At 46.3% G+C, this 14580-nt stretch overlaps 2 protein-coding genes across 8 annotated transcripts in view; one reads left to right on the forward strand and one right to left on the reverse strand.

Moving 5' to 3' along the window:
• Positions 1 to 8184, reverse strand: part of RBM10 (RNA binding motif protein 10) — a 29263-nt gene extending 21079 nt beyond the window's left edge. For 4 of the 7 annotated variants that reach the window (XM_081223236.1, XM_081223239.1, XM_081223238.1 and 1 more), the window contains exons 1-2: positions 7829 to 8139; positions 5840 to 5981 (exon numbers count right to left, since the gene is read on the reverse strand). In XM_081223236.1, the coding sequence (XP_081079362.1) occupies positions 5840 to 5981; positions 7829 to 7898 (212 nt within the window). In that variant the 5' untranslated portion in view covers positions 7899 to 8139. Of the gene's footprint in view, positions 1 to 5839; positions 5982 to 7828 lie in introns of all 7 variants that reach the window. The other 3 variants (XM_081223234.1, XM_081223233.1, XM_081223237.1) reach the window with 3 other exon arrangements.
• Positions 8185 to 8509: 325 nt separating this feature from the next.
• Positions 8510 to 10786, forward strand: NDUFB11 (NADH:ubiquinone oxidoreductase subunit B11). Its single transcript, XM_081222315.1, has 3 exons — positions 8510 to 8772; positions 10273 to 10403; positions 10559 to 10786. Exons 1-3 carry the CDS (start codon positions 8566 to 8568, stop codon positions 10683 to 10685), a joined length of 465 nt encoding a protein of 154 aa, XP_081078441.1. The 5' UTR covers positions 8510 to 8565; the 3' UTR covers positions 10686 to 10786.
• Positions 10787 to 14580: the final 3794 nt, after the last annotated feature.

Consider the following 14580-nt stretch of genomic DNA (forward strand, 5'->3'; position numbering starts at 1 on the left):
CAAAATTGTTCATTCATTTATTCATTCAACAAATAGTAATGTAACATTTGCTGTGTGTCAGGTGCTATTCTAGGTGCTGAGGATACTGCTGTGAACAAAATGAAGTCTCTGTCCTTGTGAGCTTGGCTTAGAACCCAAATTGTTTCCTTAATGATAGATGCCTAGACAAGAAGTGGCTGGTGTGAGAGATATGAGTATTTTTAAGGTTTTTGATATGTACAATGTTTTTCATTGTTGCTTAATGTAGGTATCCCTCGATATTTGTACTCTAATTATCAGAATATAAGAACTGAACAGATTTGGGGACTTCCCTGGTGGTGCAGTGGTTAAGAATCTGCCTGCCAATGCAGGGGACACGGGTTCGAGCCCTGGTCCAGGAAGATCCCACATGCCACGGAGCAACTAAGCCTATGCGCTGCAACTACTAAGCCCGCGTGCCACAACTACTGAAGTCTGCGCACCTAGAGCCGGTGCTCCTCAACAAGAGAAGCCACTGCAATGAGAATCCCGTGCACCGCAACGAAGAGTAGCCCCCGCTCGCCACAACTAGAGAAAGCCCCCACACAGCAACAAAGACCCAACACAGCCAAAAAAAATAAAATAAAATAAAATAAAAACCAAAAACACTGAATAGAGTTGAATAAATGTTCAGATGAAATCTTGAACTGACACTCAGCATCTAAACCAAATAAATTTGGATATTGAACTCTTGCTATCTAAACTCAGGAAGGGAAAAGATTTGGATAGTAAGGGATACTTTTCATTGGCCAGAGAGCACTTTGACTAAATACCTTCCAAAGGTAGTCCCCATTCACAATACATTTCTAGGAAGCTGGACTGAATCATAATATAAGAGGATCTCCACAAAATGAGTATAACATAAAATGCCGTAATTGGCAGAAGTAGACAAAATGACAATGAAAAACCCAGGCCCCTTTAAAGGTGAGCTTTACCAAACTTTCAGGGGACAGATAAGTCTTACATGAGTTCCTCCAATAAAGAGAGAAATAGCAAAAGATGCCCAATTCATGTCATGAGGCCATCTTGATTCAATGCCAGATAAATACCAGAAAAGGAAATTATAGGACCCCATCACTGATGGACACAGATGCAAATATCCTAAATAAAACAATTATCTAATCAAATGTAACAGTGTTTTAAAAGTATACACAACATTATTTAAATAATTTTTCTTCCAAAAATTCATGAGTAAACATTAGAAAAACAAATTGAGAAACATCTACAAAACAACCGACATGTACTCTTTAAACATCAAGTTCATAAAAGACAAAGACTGAGTAACTATTCCAGATTAAAGGAGACTAAGAAACAAAGTAGCTCAATGTGATGTGTGATCTTGGATTGGATACTGGATTAGGGAAAAACAGCTATAAAAGACATTTTTGGAAGAACTGATGACATGTGAATATAGACTTTAAGACAAAAGTATTGTATCAATGTTAAATTTCTTGATATTGACAAGCATCCTGTGATTATGAAAGAGAAAGTGGAACAAACATGCTGTAGTACTTACCGGTCATGTCTGCCACTAACTCAAATGAGTCAGAAAAAAAATGTTATGTATAGAAAGTGGAGGAGGGGTAGAGGGAAGGGAGAAGGAAGAGGGGAAGGGAGAGGGGAGGAGAAAAGGGAGAGGGGAGAAAAAAAGAGGGGGAAGGAGGAAGGAGTAGGCTTGTAGGTAGGTAAAGCAAATGTTGGCAAAATGTTTACAATTAGTGGTTCTGGGTAGAGGATTAAGGGAGTTCGTTGTACTTGCAATTTTTTTTTTTGTAAATCTGAAGTTTTTTCAAAATGAGAAGTTATAAACATACACATACATACCATGATCAAGGAGGGTATATCTCAATAATATCAAGGATGCAACTGAATGCAATTTATGAAGTTGATGGACAAAAGGAGGAAAAAAATCACGTAATTATGAAGTTCAATACTCATTTCTGTTCAGTCTTAGCAAACTAAAATTAGAGAACTTTCTTGATTTATTAAAGACTATATTCTAAAAGCCTACAGTATACATCACACTTGATGGTTAAGCAAAAGGGGTTGCCTATCAGGCCTGGATTGACTGTCTGTCTGCAGATATCCTTTATGGGAAAGAAAATAAACTATAGTGTTTAAGCCATTATTCTTTGGATTTTCAGTTACAACCTGCCAAAATGAATCTATACTTGTGATTCTTAACTAAAATGAATCTTAATCAGCATCACGGATATTATTTAACATGGTATCAAAAGTCCTGGTCAGTGCTATAAGTGAGGAAAAAGAAATAAGAAAAGCCAGGATTGGTTTGTATACAACATGGCTAACTACTTAGAAAGACCATCAAAGCCAACAATGAATGAGTAGAGATAACAATGGAACACAGCAGAGATAAGATAACTTACAAAAACCAACAGCTTTCCTCTACCCCAGTAAATACCAGCTTGGAAAATAAAAAGACGAGATGCGAATAAAGACTACTGAAGCACCTAGGAATTACTTTAACAAACAATACACGACCAGATTAAACTTAAAAGCTTTTGCACAGCAAAGAAAACCATCAACAAAACAAAACAAAATGACCGACTGAATGGAAGAAAATATTTGCAAATTATATGACCAATAAGGGGTTAATATCCAAAATATATAAACAGCTCATACAACTCAATATCAAACAAACAAACAGAAACAAACAAACCCAACTTACAAATGGACAGAAGACCTGAATAGACATTTTTCCAAAGAAGACATACAGATGGCCAAGAGGCACATGAAAAGATGTTCAACATCGTTAATCATCAGAGAAATGCAAATTAAAACCACAATGAGGTATCACCTCACACCTGTCAGAATGGCTATCATCAAAAAGAACACAGACAACAAATGTTGGTGAGGATGTGGAGAAAAGGGGACCCTCGTACACTGTTGGTGGGAATGTAAACTGGTGCAGCGACTGTGGAAAACAGTATGAAGGCATCTCAAAAAACTAAAAATAGTCCACTCCTGGGTATATATCTGAAAAAAATGCAAACACTAATTCAAAAAGATACATGTACCCCAATGTTCAGAGCAGCATTATTTACAACTGCCAAGATATGGAAGCAACTTAAGTGTGCATCAACAGATAAATGGCTAAAGAAGATGTGGTACATATATACAATGGAATACTACTCCGCCATAAAGAAGAATGAAATTTTGCCATTTGCAACATGGATGGACTTGGAGGGTATTAATGCTAAATGAAGTAAGTCAGAGAAAGATAAATTCTGTATATCACTTATATGTGGAATCTAAAACTTAAAACAAACTAATGAATATAACAAAACAGAAACAAGTTCACAGATTAGAGAACTAGTGGTTACCAGTGGGAAAAAGGAAGGGGGGAGGGACAAGATAGGGGTAGGGCATTAAGAGGTACAAACTATTATGTATAAAATAAATAAGCTATAAGGATAGATTGTACAACGTAGGGAATATAGCCAGTATTTTATAATAACTATGAATGGAATATATAATCTTTAAAAACTGTATCACTGTGCTGCACACCTGAAACTTATATAATATTATACATCAATTATACATCAATTTAAAAAAAAGGAATACCAAAGACCTGCATTTTGGTTTATTCAGATTTTTATGTCCTTTAAATTTTATAGATCTTTGTGACCTGTTTCAGAGGATGAGATGACTACTTACAAAACTGACAATTCTCCCCAAATTAATATATAAATTCAATGCAATCTCAATCAAAATTCTTGAACTTTTTGAAGGACTTGATAAGTTCTTTATATAAAGCTCCAAAATGACTCAATCAACTTTGAAAAATAAGATCAAAGTAGGAGCTATTAAGACATTCTATAAGGCCACAGTAAGAAAAACAGTAGGGTTCTGCACCAGAATAACAAATAGACCAATGAAACAAATCGGATCACTCAAGGCAGATCCATGTACATGAGGAAACTTAAAATGAGATGAGGTACTGCAAATCAATAAAGAAACAATGGAGTATCTGGGGGGCTGTACTGGGAAAACTGCCCACTATATGGAGGAAAATAAAACCAGAACCTACATTATAACATATTCAAAAGTGGCCTCTAGATGGATTTAAAGATGTGAATGCAAAAGGTAAAACTATAGAGTGAGAACAATCTTTGTGACCCAGAGATAGGAATAGAGAAGATTCTGAAAGGACAGGTTATAGGACAAAAAAGTGATGAATTTCAGCACACCAAAATTTAAAACAGGTATCCATCCTTGAGGCAATCATTAAGTAAAAGGCAGTAGGCACACCCCATGGTGTCTTCGGGACCAACTAGAAGCAAAGCACTAACATACACATGGCAATACAGACAGATCTTAAAAATGCAGGGCTGAGTAATACAAAGTCCAGGAAACAGAATGAAGACTGTAATATTCTTCCATTTGTGTAAATTGAAAACACACACACTCGAAACAACAGTACATATTTTAGAAGGATACATTTCAAACACAACAGAGCAGCTGCCTACAGCTATGGGTATTGGAAATAAAAAAGGAAAAAATAAATATGGCAAGAGAAGGTCTTGTACCAACCTATGATAGAAATGTACCTTGAACTGGAAAAGTATGATTAACTCAAACCTCTGCACTTGAGGTCCTTTAAAAGCCAAAAGAAAGCCAGTGGCTTTATATGGTAATAAAGTCTGAGGCAAGTATCTTACCTACTCAAACTCAGAAACTACCACAGAGCTCTTCCAGTGAATACCATCCAAAATCGAATGCCTTTCAAAAGACATTCTGAAAGAAAGTCAAGGCTGAATAACACTAGAGGATGACCACATCTCAAGTTTGGGCTCATCACTTTTCAGAAAACAAAATATTGTAATTCTATATTTTTGAAAAGGTAGTGGTAGCAGAAACCCTTTGTAAGACATTAAAAAAATTATTTCCTCCCTGACTTTTCATAAATCTACTGACTCTTAATAGAGGCTCTCTGGGACAATTAGGTCTACTTTCCTCTACAATCTTTAAATGTCAGGAGTAAATCATCTTCGTTAGAGGTGATCCACCAGTATGGTAAGGGAATGGCCCAGGATCTCTGTATTTCACCAAGTGTCCCAACTGTTTTTTGTTCGTACCAGAGTTTAAAAATAACTGTATAAGAGTGTCCCATTCCAAGACAAGTATCACACCAACTTCAGCCCACCCTGTCCCTGAATCCTAAATCTTAAAAATGCAGTGCTGAGTAATACTATCTGACCTGGCTTGCCCCATACATTTTCTGGGCAAATTCCTGACTTTGAAGGCACCACTCCTCTCCATCCCTCAAACCCAAAGCTACAGCCCACACCTCTCTCCTGAGAATCCACAGCACTTACAACCCACCCACTGCTCATCTGTCATGCACCTCTGCCTCTCCTCCTGCAGTGGCTGTCCACACCTTGGTGAATGGCACCATATACCTATCTGGGTCATCCAAACTGGAAACCTAGGCATCAGTCTCCATTCCTCCCTTTCTCTTGATCCCTTCCCACCCTGCAACCAAACATGGCACCTATCAAGCTGTTTTGTAATGAATGACCTGTAAACTGTGTGGTCTCCCTTGTGAGACCCTAAGTAAGGAGAAGGCTACAATCTTATTTGTCTCAATTCACCAATGCACTCCCAGAGCCTAGCACAGGTCCTGGCTCACAAGTGCCAAGTAAAAATGTCTGCTGAAAAGAAACCAATCATCTGCTGTGCTGTTTTTTTTTGTTGTTGTTGTTTTCTGCACAAAAGCCCTCTCCTAGCACTTTCCTGGATCAACTCTCACACAGGACAAGCCTAGGTTGCTTGGTAAAGGTGGGAGCAGGTAACTCACCGTCTTTCATACTCCATGTCCTGATAGGGCCTGCGGGGGCTGCTGGGGCCCCTCCTCAGCCGCTGGCTCCGTTTCACTTCCCAGCCACCCCCGCTGCTGCCACCATGATCTGCCAGCCTGGGTGATGCCTCCTGCAGGGACTCTGGAGAGAGCAGAAGGAAGGGGTCAAGGCAGTTGGGGCAGAGAGGGCCTCCTTGAGAAACGCTTATTGTGAAGGCTTTCTGCTGTCCCTGAGCCCAGCGACGCTGTTTCCCAACTCCTAGCGCTCCTGTGGACCAGAGCAGGAAGGCAGTCCCTATTTGGCCTGCTGCTTCGTTTCCCTACAAACGTGAGGCTACAGCCGGCCGCCCTAGAAACAGCATGGCCTTCAGCAGACAGCATCTTGCAGAGACCCGGTGGTGCCACCAATTCTGTGATCAGGGCTTTGCCATCTGAGACTGGGAGACAAGTCAAGCCCGGAGCTACCTGCCCAGGGGGGCTCTAAGTGCTGGATGACTTGTCTGAGATCAGGCACATGAGGCATGGAGGCGAGACTTCACAACGGGAGTCCCAGGCACCCACCAGGCTTCTTCCATGAGCCCTCAGGTGCCATTTCATCCTCCCAAGAAGACGCTGGCTGCCCACTATGAGGCAGCAGGAGACCACGAAAGGCTCAGGGGGCGAAGGGGTAACTTGGCAATGAGACAGCTGCCGCCTCCCTAGGCTCCCAGCCAACACAGTTTTGGCCCTCACAGGGCAACTGGCTCAGCCCTGAGCCCTGTCTCTTATGCACAGCCAGGTCCCCCAAGGCGGCTCCCTCTCCAGGGCTCCGGGCCCAAGTTATTCAGACGTAATAAGGAGCCCTTTCGGAGCCTGTTTTGAACCGCTGTTACTCTGCTGGGATGGAAGGGCAGTCCCTTCCCGCAACCCTCAGGGCTGCGGTGAGAACGAAGGAAGGCCTGAGAGCCATGTGACCGGGCCAGGGGTCACCACGAAGTATCCCAGAATCTTCAGGCCCCACCCTCTAAACAAGAATCAGGCAAAGTCAGGCGTTAACAGCACCTGCCCAACACTAGGTTGCCACCACACCTTTCCTCCTTGTATACACTCACACCAATCTTCTCTTCCTCTTCAAGCCACAGGGAACCAGAGTTACCTGCTCCCAGATGGGTAAGAGTTCGAATCACAACCAGGGGCCCCAGTAGATGAGAGCCAGAGACAAAACCCTCAGTAGATCTGGAAAAGGGGCCAGAGTCATACACTGGTATCCACAACAGATAGGGACCAAAGTCACAGACTCGAGCCCCGAATAACTACGGGCCAAAATCACAGACAGGAACCCACAATCAACACGGGCCATAATCACACACGGAGGCCCCCTTTCACAGGATGAGCGTCAGAGTAACAGATACGAACCCCCCCCCCCAAAAAAAGAAGGGGAAATAAGTCTTACACACGTTCCTTGCACTCCCCGCCCCCACCCAGTAAGTGGATTAGGGCCAATCGTAAGAAGACTTTCTATGGATAAGGACCCCTCCCCATGGATAAGGACCAGGGTTAGACACACACTCCGAGGATAGAGACCCGAGTCATACCGACGTTCTCCCTCCTCCCCCACCCAAGAATAAGGACCAGAGCCACAAAACACTTCCCCATGGGTAGGTAAGTACCAAAGTCACACACGAGAGCAGAGAGCACACTTCCATGAATAAAAAGCAAAGTCGCAGACACCCGCCTCCCACAGATAAAGTTCGGCGTCGCAGACACACTGAACCACAGTAGCCCACTCCCATTCGTCCCTCCCTTCCCCCAACCCGCGTGCACCCATCCAGTGTCCCAATCGCGCACGCGCCTCTGCTCTCTAAAGGAGAAAAACAAAAAACAAAAAGACACCCCCTCCCCGGCTCAGCGTGCAAGCATCGATCGGTTCTTCGCGAAGCCCAGACCCGCCGCCCGCAGTCCGCCCTCCCGCCTCCTCTACGCACCCCGTCCCCCACCCGGGCCCCTTACCTCCGCCCCCACGATCAGCGTCGACGCTCACCTTCTCGGCCCGGGCTGTCAAGGGAGGGCTCTCGGACATCACCTCGGCCCGCCGCCACCTCCTCCAACTCTCCCAGCTCACCCGGAGCCGATCCGCGCAGCTACCAAGTCCGAGGCTAGGGGCGGAAGGGCGGAGGAGAGGGGGAAGGGCGGAGGAGGGAGGGAGGGAGGGGAGAAGCGCGAGGCGCGCTACCCTCCCCTGGAAACCCACTGCCGCCCACTCCCAGCCGGCCGCGATCACCAGCACAAAATGGCGACGACAAGAAGGGAGCCGGTGCTTCGACCACCATCCACCTACTAAGGGAGCGGGCTCTGGCCTGCCCAGTCTATTGGTCGCCGTCCGCCAACGGCCAGCCCCGGCTTGCTCTGATTGGCAAGTGTACACCACCTCCCCGCTCCCCCGTGTGTACGCCCACAAGTCGAGAAAAGGAGCAGCAACTGGCCAATCCAGCGAGGCGCTTTTAAGAAAGCTTGGCTTCCTTCTAAGATGAAAGACCAACGGAAGCTCCGCCCTTCTCGCAAGAGGGCGAGGGAGCTCTCTGTGCGATTGGTTGGAACGGAATCTACACAAGTGCTACATTTATTTTCTCAGCTCGGGACCTATTTAGTGCGGCGGGGGCGGAGCGACAATTCTCGCGCTCGGACCAGCTGCAGCTGCGCAGTCACATTTCCGTCCCCGCCCCCGAGAAACTGCAGAACGATCTGTCATGGCGGCCGGGATGTTAGGTTTGTGCGGCCGCCGCCTTTTGGCGGTGGCGGCGAGGCGAGGGCTCCCGGCTGCCCGTGTCCGCTGGGAATCCAGCTCCTCCAGGGCTGTGATCGCCCCGTCCGCTGTGGCGGGAAAGCGGCCGCCGGAACCGACTTTACGCTGGCAGGAGGACCCAGATCCCGAGGACGAAAACCTCTACGAGAAGGTGAGAGGGAGGGGAAACGGGACGCCGGAAGGGTCAATCGGGGACCGGCGGATGGGGCGCCGTAGAGGACGTTCTTAGTCGGCTGAAGATTGCGCAGCTGGCGAAATCCTCGAAGATTTGGGAATTTTGCCTAGCTTGTTTTCCTCCTTTGTCCCCCGATCACCTTCGGGTTCAGGGCCAGAGGCGAGATCGGCCTTATTTTGCAGACAGATATCAACCCTGAAGTGGACATTGCTCAAAACACATTTGAAGCAATATAACAACAGTAATACTAAACACTGATATAGTGCTTGTTCAGGTGTTTGAAACACTTTAGAGATATTAACTCATTTAATCCTCATAACAGCCTTATTTCGAGGTAGGTAGTATTAGTGTACCCATTCTACAGATGAGGAAACTGAAGCATAAAGATGTTAAGTGACTTGTCCAAGCTCACATAACTGAATGTGTGGTGGAGCCAGGTCTGCTGTGCTATACCGATATCAGAGACTGAAATCAGAACGCCTGGGTTGGAATACAGGCAGTGACCTTGGGCAAGTAGCTAAACCCCTTGGTGCCTCAATTTCTATGTAAGATGGGGGAAGTGTTAGGACACCTTCTAAGTAAATAAAATACTACAGTACACCTGCCTCGTGTAATTAAATGAGTCAAAATGCTCAAAACAGCAGGTGGCACTTAGTAAGTACTCACCATCAGAAGGTGTTAATTATTCTTGCCACTTTCCACTTCACTGGGATATTGTGCAGTTTGTGCTTGTGAAAAGGCCTGGCATATAATAGGTACTTCATTAATACTAATCTCTGGTTGACGGGCTGGGATATATAGGATGCTTATTCATTTATTCATTCATTCTGTAACTATGTATTGAGGGCCTGCTGTAATGCCAGGTTAAGTTCAGGGTGCTTAGGGATTCAGCAGTATGGAAATCAGATAAAGCCCTTGCTTTCACAGAGCTTACGCGGTAGTGGAGAATACTGAAAATAAACATGTAAAATGTCAGAAAACAGTAATATAGAGTATGTAATCAATAATATAAGATGATGTGATCAGAGGATTTGGAGGATATGCTACTTTGTTAAACTAGTAAATGCTAGAAAGTTAAGCAAGGTAAGAGGATGGAGAGTGACTTGGGGGTAGGGAGTTAATAGGTTGAGCCATTTTTGACCTGTAAAAATGGCAGTTTTCTATAGTTCAACTTAATAGATAAGGTGACTAGGGAGTGCCTCCTAAGGGGAGTGAAGATGAAGCCAAAACCTTGAATGAGGAGACAGATCCAGCCACGACTAGATCTGGGGGAAAGGCTTTCCAGGCGGAGGGAACAGCAGGTGCAAAGGCCCTGTGGTGGGAAGGAGCTTGACAAGTCCTAAGAATAGAGAGGAATTTAGGGAGGGAGGGGAGATTGGTCCAAGGTGAAATTGGAGACCAGGTTATGCAGTGCCAGCATAAGGCTTTGTGGAGCAGCAGGAAGCCCTCATTGACCTCTTCTTCTCTTTGCCATAGAACCCAGACTCCCACGGTTATGACAGGGACCCTGCTGTGGACCTCTGGAACATGCGGGTCATCTTCTTCTTTGGCTTCTCCATCATCTTGGTCCTTGGCAGCACCTTTGTGGCTTATCTGCCTGACTACAGGTGCATGGGGTGTCAAAGAGAGTGGGACGGGTCGGGGCAGAAGCAGGGGGTGGAGATTGAAGGAGACTGCCAGAAATCCTGTCCTTGGGGAGCTAAGATGGGGATTGGTGTCCATTGAGGCTCCCTCACGTCTACCCCCACGCTGCTGCCTCCAGGATGCAGGAGTGGGCCCGTCGGGAAGCTGAGAGGCTTGTAAAATACCGAGAGGCCAATGGCCTCCCCATCATGGACTCCAACTGCTTCGACCCCAGCAAGATCCAGCTGTCAGAGGATGAGGACTGACCGGTTACTGAAAGGGGCTTAAGAAGCACCACCTTCTCCACCCCTTGTCTGCCATTCTGCCCTCTCTTCAGAGCACCTAATTAAAGGGACTGAAACTGTGACTGGCTGGTGTTGCTTTTGTTGTAAGGGGGATGTGGGAGTGGGATGTCAGGCTTTAAAAGCCTTTTCTGGGTATTCTGGTTATCTGTTGCCATGTGACAAACACCCTGAAGCTCAGTGGCTTAAAACGACAATTTACTATTACCTTTCATGGTCCTGTGGTTGACCAGGCTCAACTAGGTGGTCCTTCTTGGGGTCTTGGGTGGCTTGGGCTGGAATCATCTGGAGGCTCAACTGGGCTGGACGTCCAAGATGGCTTCTGTATTCCCATGTTTGGTACTTGAGTCTTCTATGTGGCCTCTCTCTCCAGCAGAATAGCCTGGGCTTTTTATGTGGTGGCTCAGGCCTTCTCTGGATCAAGGTGTAGCATATGAGAAGAAATTGACGGCAGCCGTATTTAGAAAAAACCTACCACACTGGGACCGCCTATGTTGGAAGAAGGGCCGGGGCGACCAGGGATTGAGGGTGGTGGGTCAGAGCAGGGCTTTTCTATTGCTGAGGATGAGTGTTTGTGTCCCTCCCTGCCTTCTTCTCTGTTTCTCTCAGCTCTGGGGTTTCTGCCTCTGTCTTGTGTCTTGGTGAGTCTGGATGCCTCTCGCTTCCCCTCTGCCCCAATCTGGATGGTCTCTAACTCAAGATGCACATCTCTGTGTGTGTGCGTGTGTGTCTGTTTCTCTCCCTGGCCCCTTATCTCTCTCTCTCTGTCTTTCTGTGTCTCTCTTTCGAGCAGGAAGTCTCTCTCCACTGCCCACCCCATCCCCCATTCTTTTTCTCTGGGAATAGGCCATGTCCTTGCGTCAGGGGCTCATTCTCAGGCTCTCTCTGTCTCCGTCTCTCTGGATCTGGCAGATGGAGTTGGACACTTGCTCTGGCTCTGTCTTTGTTTCTTTCCAGGGAGTCTCTCCTAGATCCCTGTTAACTCTGGGCATCTGGGCTCCCCTTCGTGCCCCTGGCATCTCTGCCCTCTCCCCTGTGGCCCCCTTCCACAGCTCACACTTTGAGATTCCCATATCACATGCTCATTACTACCATCTCTGTGCATGTCCCTGCCTGGGGTGTCGGAGAGTGCAGGAGCCCCCAGTCACTGGCTACCGGAAGAACATCTGGCGTGATGGACCCACCACTACAGGTGATGCCCCTAACCCTAGCTTCTGAGTCAGGAGGAGTCCTAGTTCACTTGTATGAGGCTAAGGTGGGAGCGCTGTCCAGGTGAACCTTCCTGGAAGTGAGCAGTGTCACTCCCTGAATGCTTCCTTGTGGAGCCAGTCTCCCAACTCGAGGGCAGCTCCAAAGCAGAGTACTAATGTGTAAAGGGAGCACTCTCCACTCTCCAGCCGACAGGTACAGGGACTGAAAGGGGCGTGTTATCCCAGCCACCGAGTACCTGAGTATATGGGGGGAATACCCCCATAATAATAATAGTAGCCTGTTGCAGCCATAGCTACCCTTGGCCCAGAGAATATGTCCCCCCACTAACCCCCACCAGGATGTAAGCTCCACGAGGGCAGGTATTTCAGTATATCTGTTCACTGAGAGCAGGGATTGGCACAGTATGTGCTGCAACACATTGGTATTGTTACCTCTGGTATAGGTGCCATTCCCTACCATCAATGCCCTTCAGGCTTACAGCCCCTGAGGAAGAGCATTTCTGATCGCCCCCTCCGCCCCCCCCCACCCCGCCTCCTCATCAAACTCTCAGGCTCTCAAGAAACCTCCATTCTGGTCAAACAAGAAGCTGCACTTAGACCAAATCCTAAAATTCATGTCCTTGCCCCCTTTCTGACAGCAACCTTTCCTCTCCTTCATGGGCCCCAGCCACACTGGCCACCTCTTCTTAAACCATTAAATTAAAATGTACATACAGAAAAGTGTACACACCGTAAGTTTACAACGCTCATATACTTTTTACAAACTAGACACACCCATATGACCAGCACCCAGGTCCAGAGAGAGAATGTGCTCCCTTCAAGTCCACCCACCTCCCCCAAGGGTAATCACTCTCTGGAATTCTAACAACGTTCAATCTCATGATGTTTGTGAGATGGATCCACGTTATGTAACCAGTAGTTTGCCCATCCTCACTGCTGTATTCTCTTACATTGCCATGAATAGACCACACTTCATCTATTCCACTGTTGATGGGCATTTGGGTAGTTTTCTATTTGGGGCTATTAAGAATAATTCTTCTGTGAACATTCTTGTATATATCTTTTGATGGATATATGCACTCATTTCTCTTGGGCCTATACCTAAGAATGGAATTGCTAAATCATGGGAGTAGACGTATGATCAGCTTTGTAAATCATGCCAATTCTCCAATCTACACTTCCCCAGTGGTGAATCCTCAGCATCACTCAGCACTCCCCATCTTTTTCATTGTAGCCATTCTGGTGACTGACTGACATTTTAAGGACCACATTGGGATGAAGGAGTGGGAGTTGAGTGCCTACGATGTGTCAAACCCTGACAGTGCCAGGCATGACAGATACCAGGATCCCTGTCCTCAGGAATTTCCCAGGGTGGGAGTGGAGGCCAGTGTGAGTGGTCAGAGACCTTACACTCAATGTTTTCACCATACTGTTTGGCCCCAAGGGTATTTGAACCTTGATGTATGGGGCCCAGCTTTGCTCTGGCAAAATAACAGGTACGAACCAGCTTCATCTTTCAGTCTAATAGAGCACGTACTATGTGCAAGGCCCAGTGAACAAGACAGTCACAGTCCCTGTGGCAGACACTGTCAGCTTCCTCACCGCTCCGGTGTGTGCTGGCCAACTGCCAACTGCCAGGGTCTGCATCTCTTGGCTGGAGGGCTTCCTCTCAAGCCGCATAAGGCCATTCTGCCTCTGGGCTTGGCAGGCTGGAGGGGTCAGGAAATGAACACCTCCTGGCAGCAGCCCTCAGCCAATGACTGACGAGAGCTGGTAGATAAGTACCCCTGCCCCCTTGCCCCTCAGATGGGACATCCCCGAGGTGTGTGTTCTCCACTGGCCTCCAGAACTCCGCAGTGGGAACAAGTCCCAGTTGCCCACAGCACTAAGTCATTTAATAACACTCTTCATCGGCTGCCCTCCCTTCTTTGTCTCACTTCCTCACTTCCCCGCTGCCTGACAGGTGCTTCCTGGAATCACATCCTAGATAAACTACTTGACTTCAATCTTTGTCTCAGGGTCAGCTTCTGGAAGGACCCAAACTAAGACAGTCTCTGTCCTCATGGACTTTACCTCAAGGCCGTGGGTGAGACAGAGGATAAACAAGCATGGAAACCAACAGATGAGATAAATTCTGCCAGAAAGCAAGTGTGGCTGGAATATTGTGCTTACTAGAATCACTGGAATCATCCAGCAAAAGAGTGGTTAGAGACAAGGTTATAGAGATGGTCATGGGCCAGATCTGTAGGGCCCCATGGGCCATGGTTAGAAGGAGTTTAGATTTTTTTAAAAAATTGAAGTATAGTTGATTTACAATGTTGTGTTAGTTTCAGGTGTACAGCAAAGTGATTCAGTTATATATTTTTTCAGATTCTTTTCCATTATACGTTACGACAAGATATTGAATAGTTTCCTGTGCTAGACAGCAGGTCCTTGTTGGAAGGAGTTCAGATTTTACACACTACACAAAGTTGACCAGAAGCTGACTGAAAACCCAGCTTAGCAAAGCCCATCCCAGACAATTCTGGACTGTCTAAGGGGATTGCATACAGTTTTTCTCCTGGATTACCCAGGAAATAAAAACAAAATATCTGACTGGGTTCACAATGACTATTACTGATAGACATAATCACTGCAGAACAAACTGA

The sequence above is a fragment of the Mesoplodon bidens genome (genome assembly GCF_964165515.1).
Source record: "Mesoplodon bidens genome assembly, chromosome: X".
NCBI lineage: Eukaryota > Metazoa > Chordata > Mammalia > Artiodactyla > Ziphiidae > Mesoplodon > Mesoplodon bidens.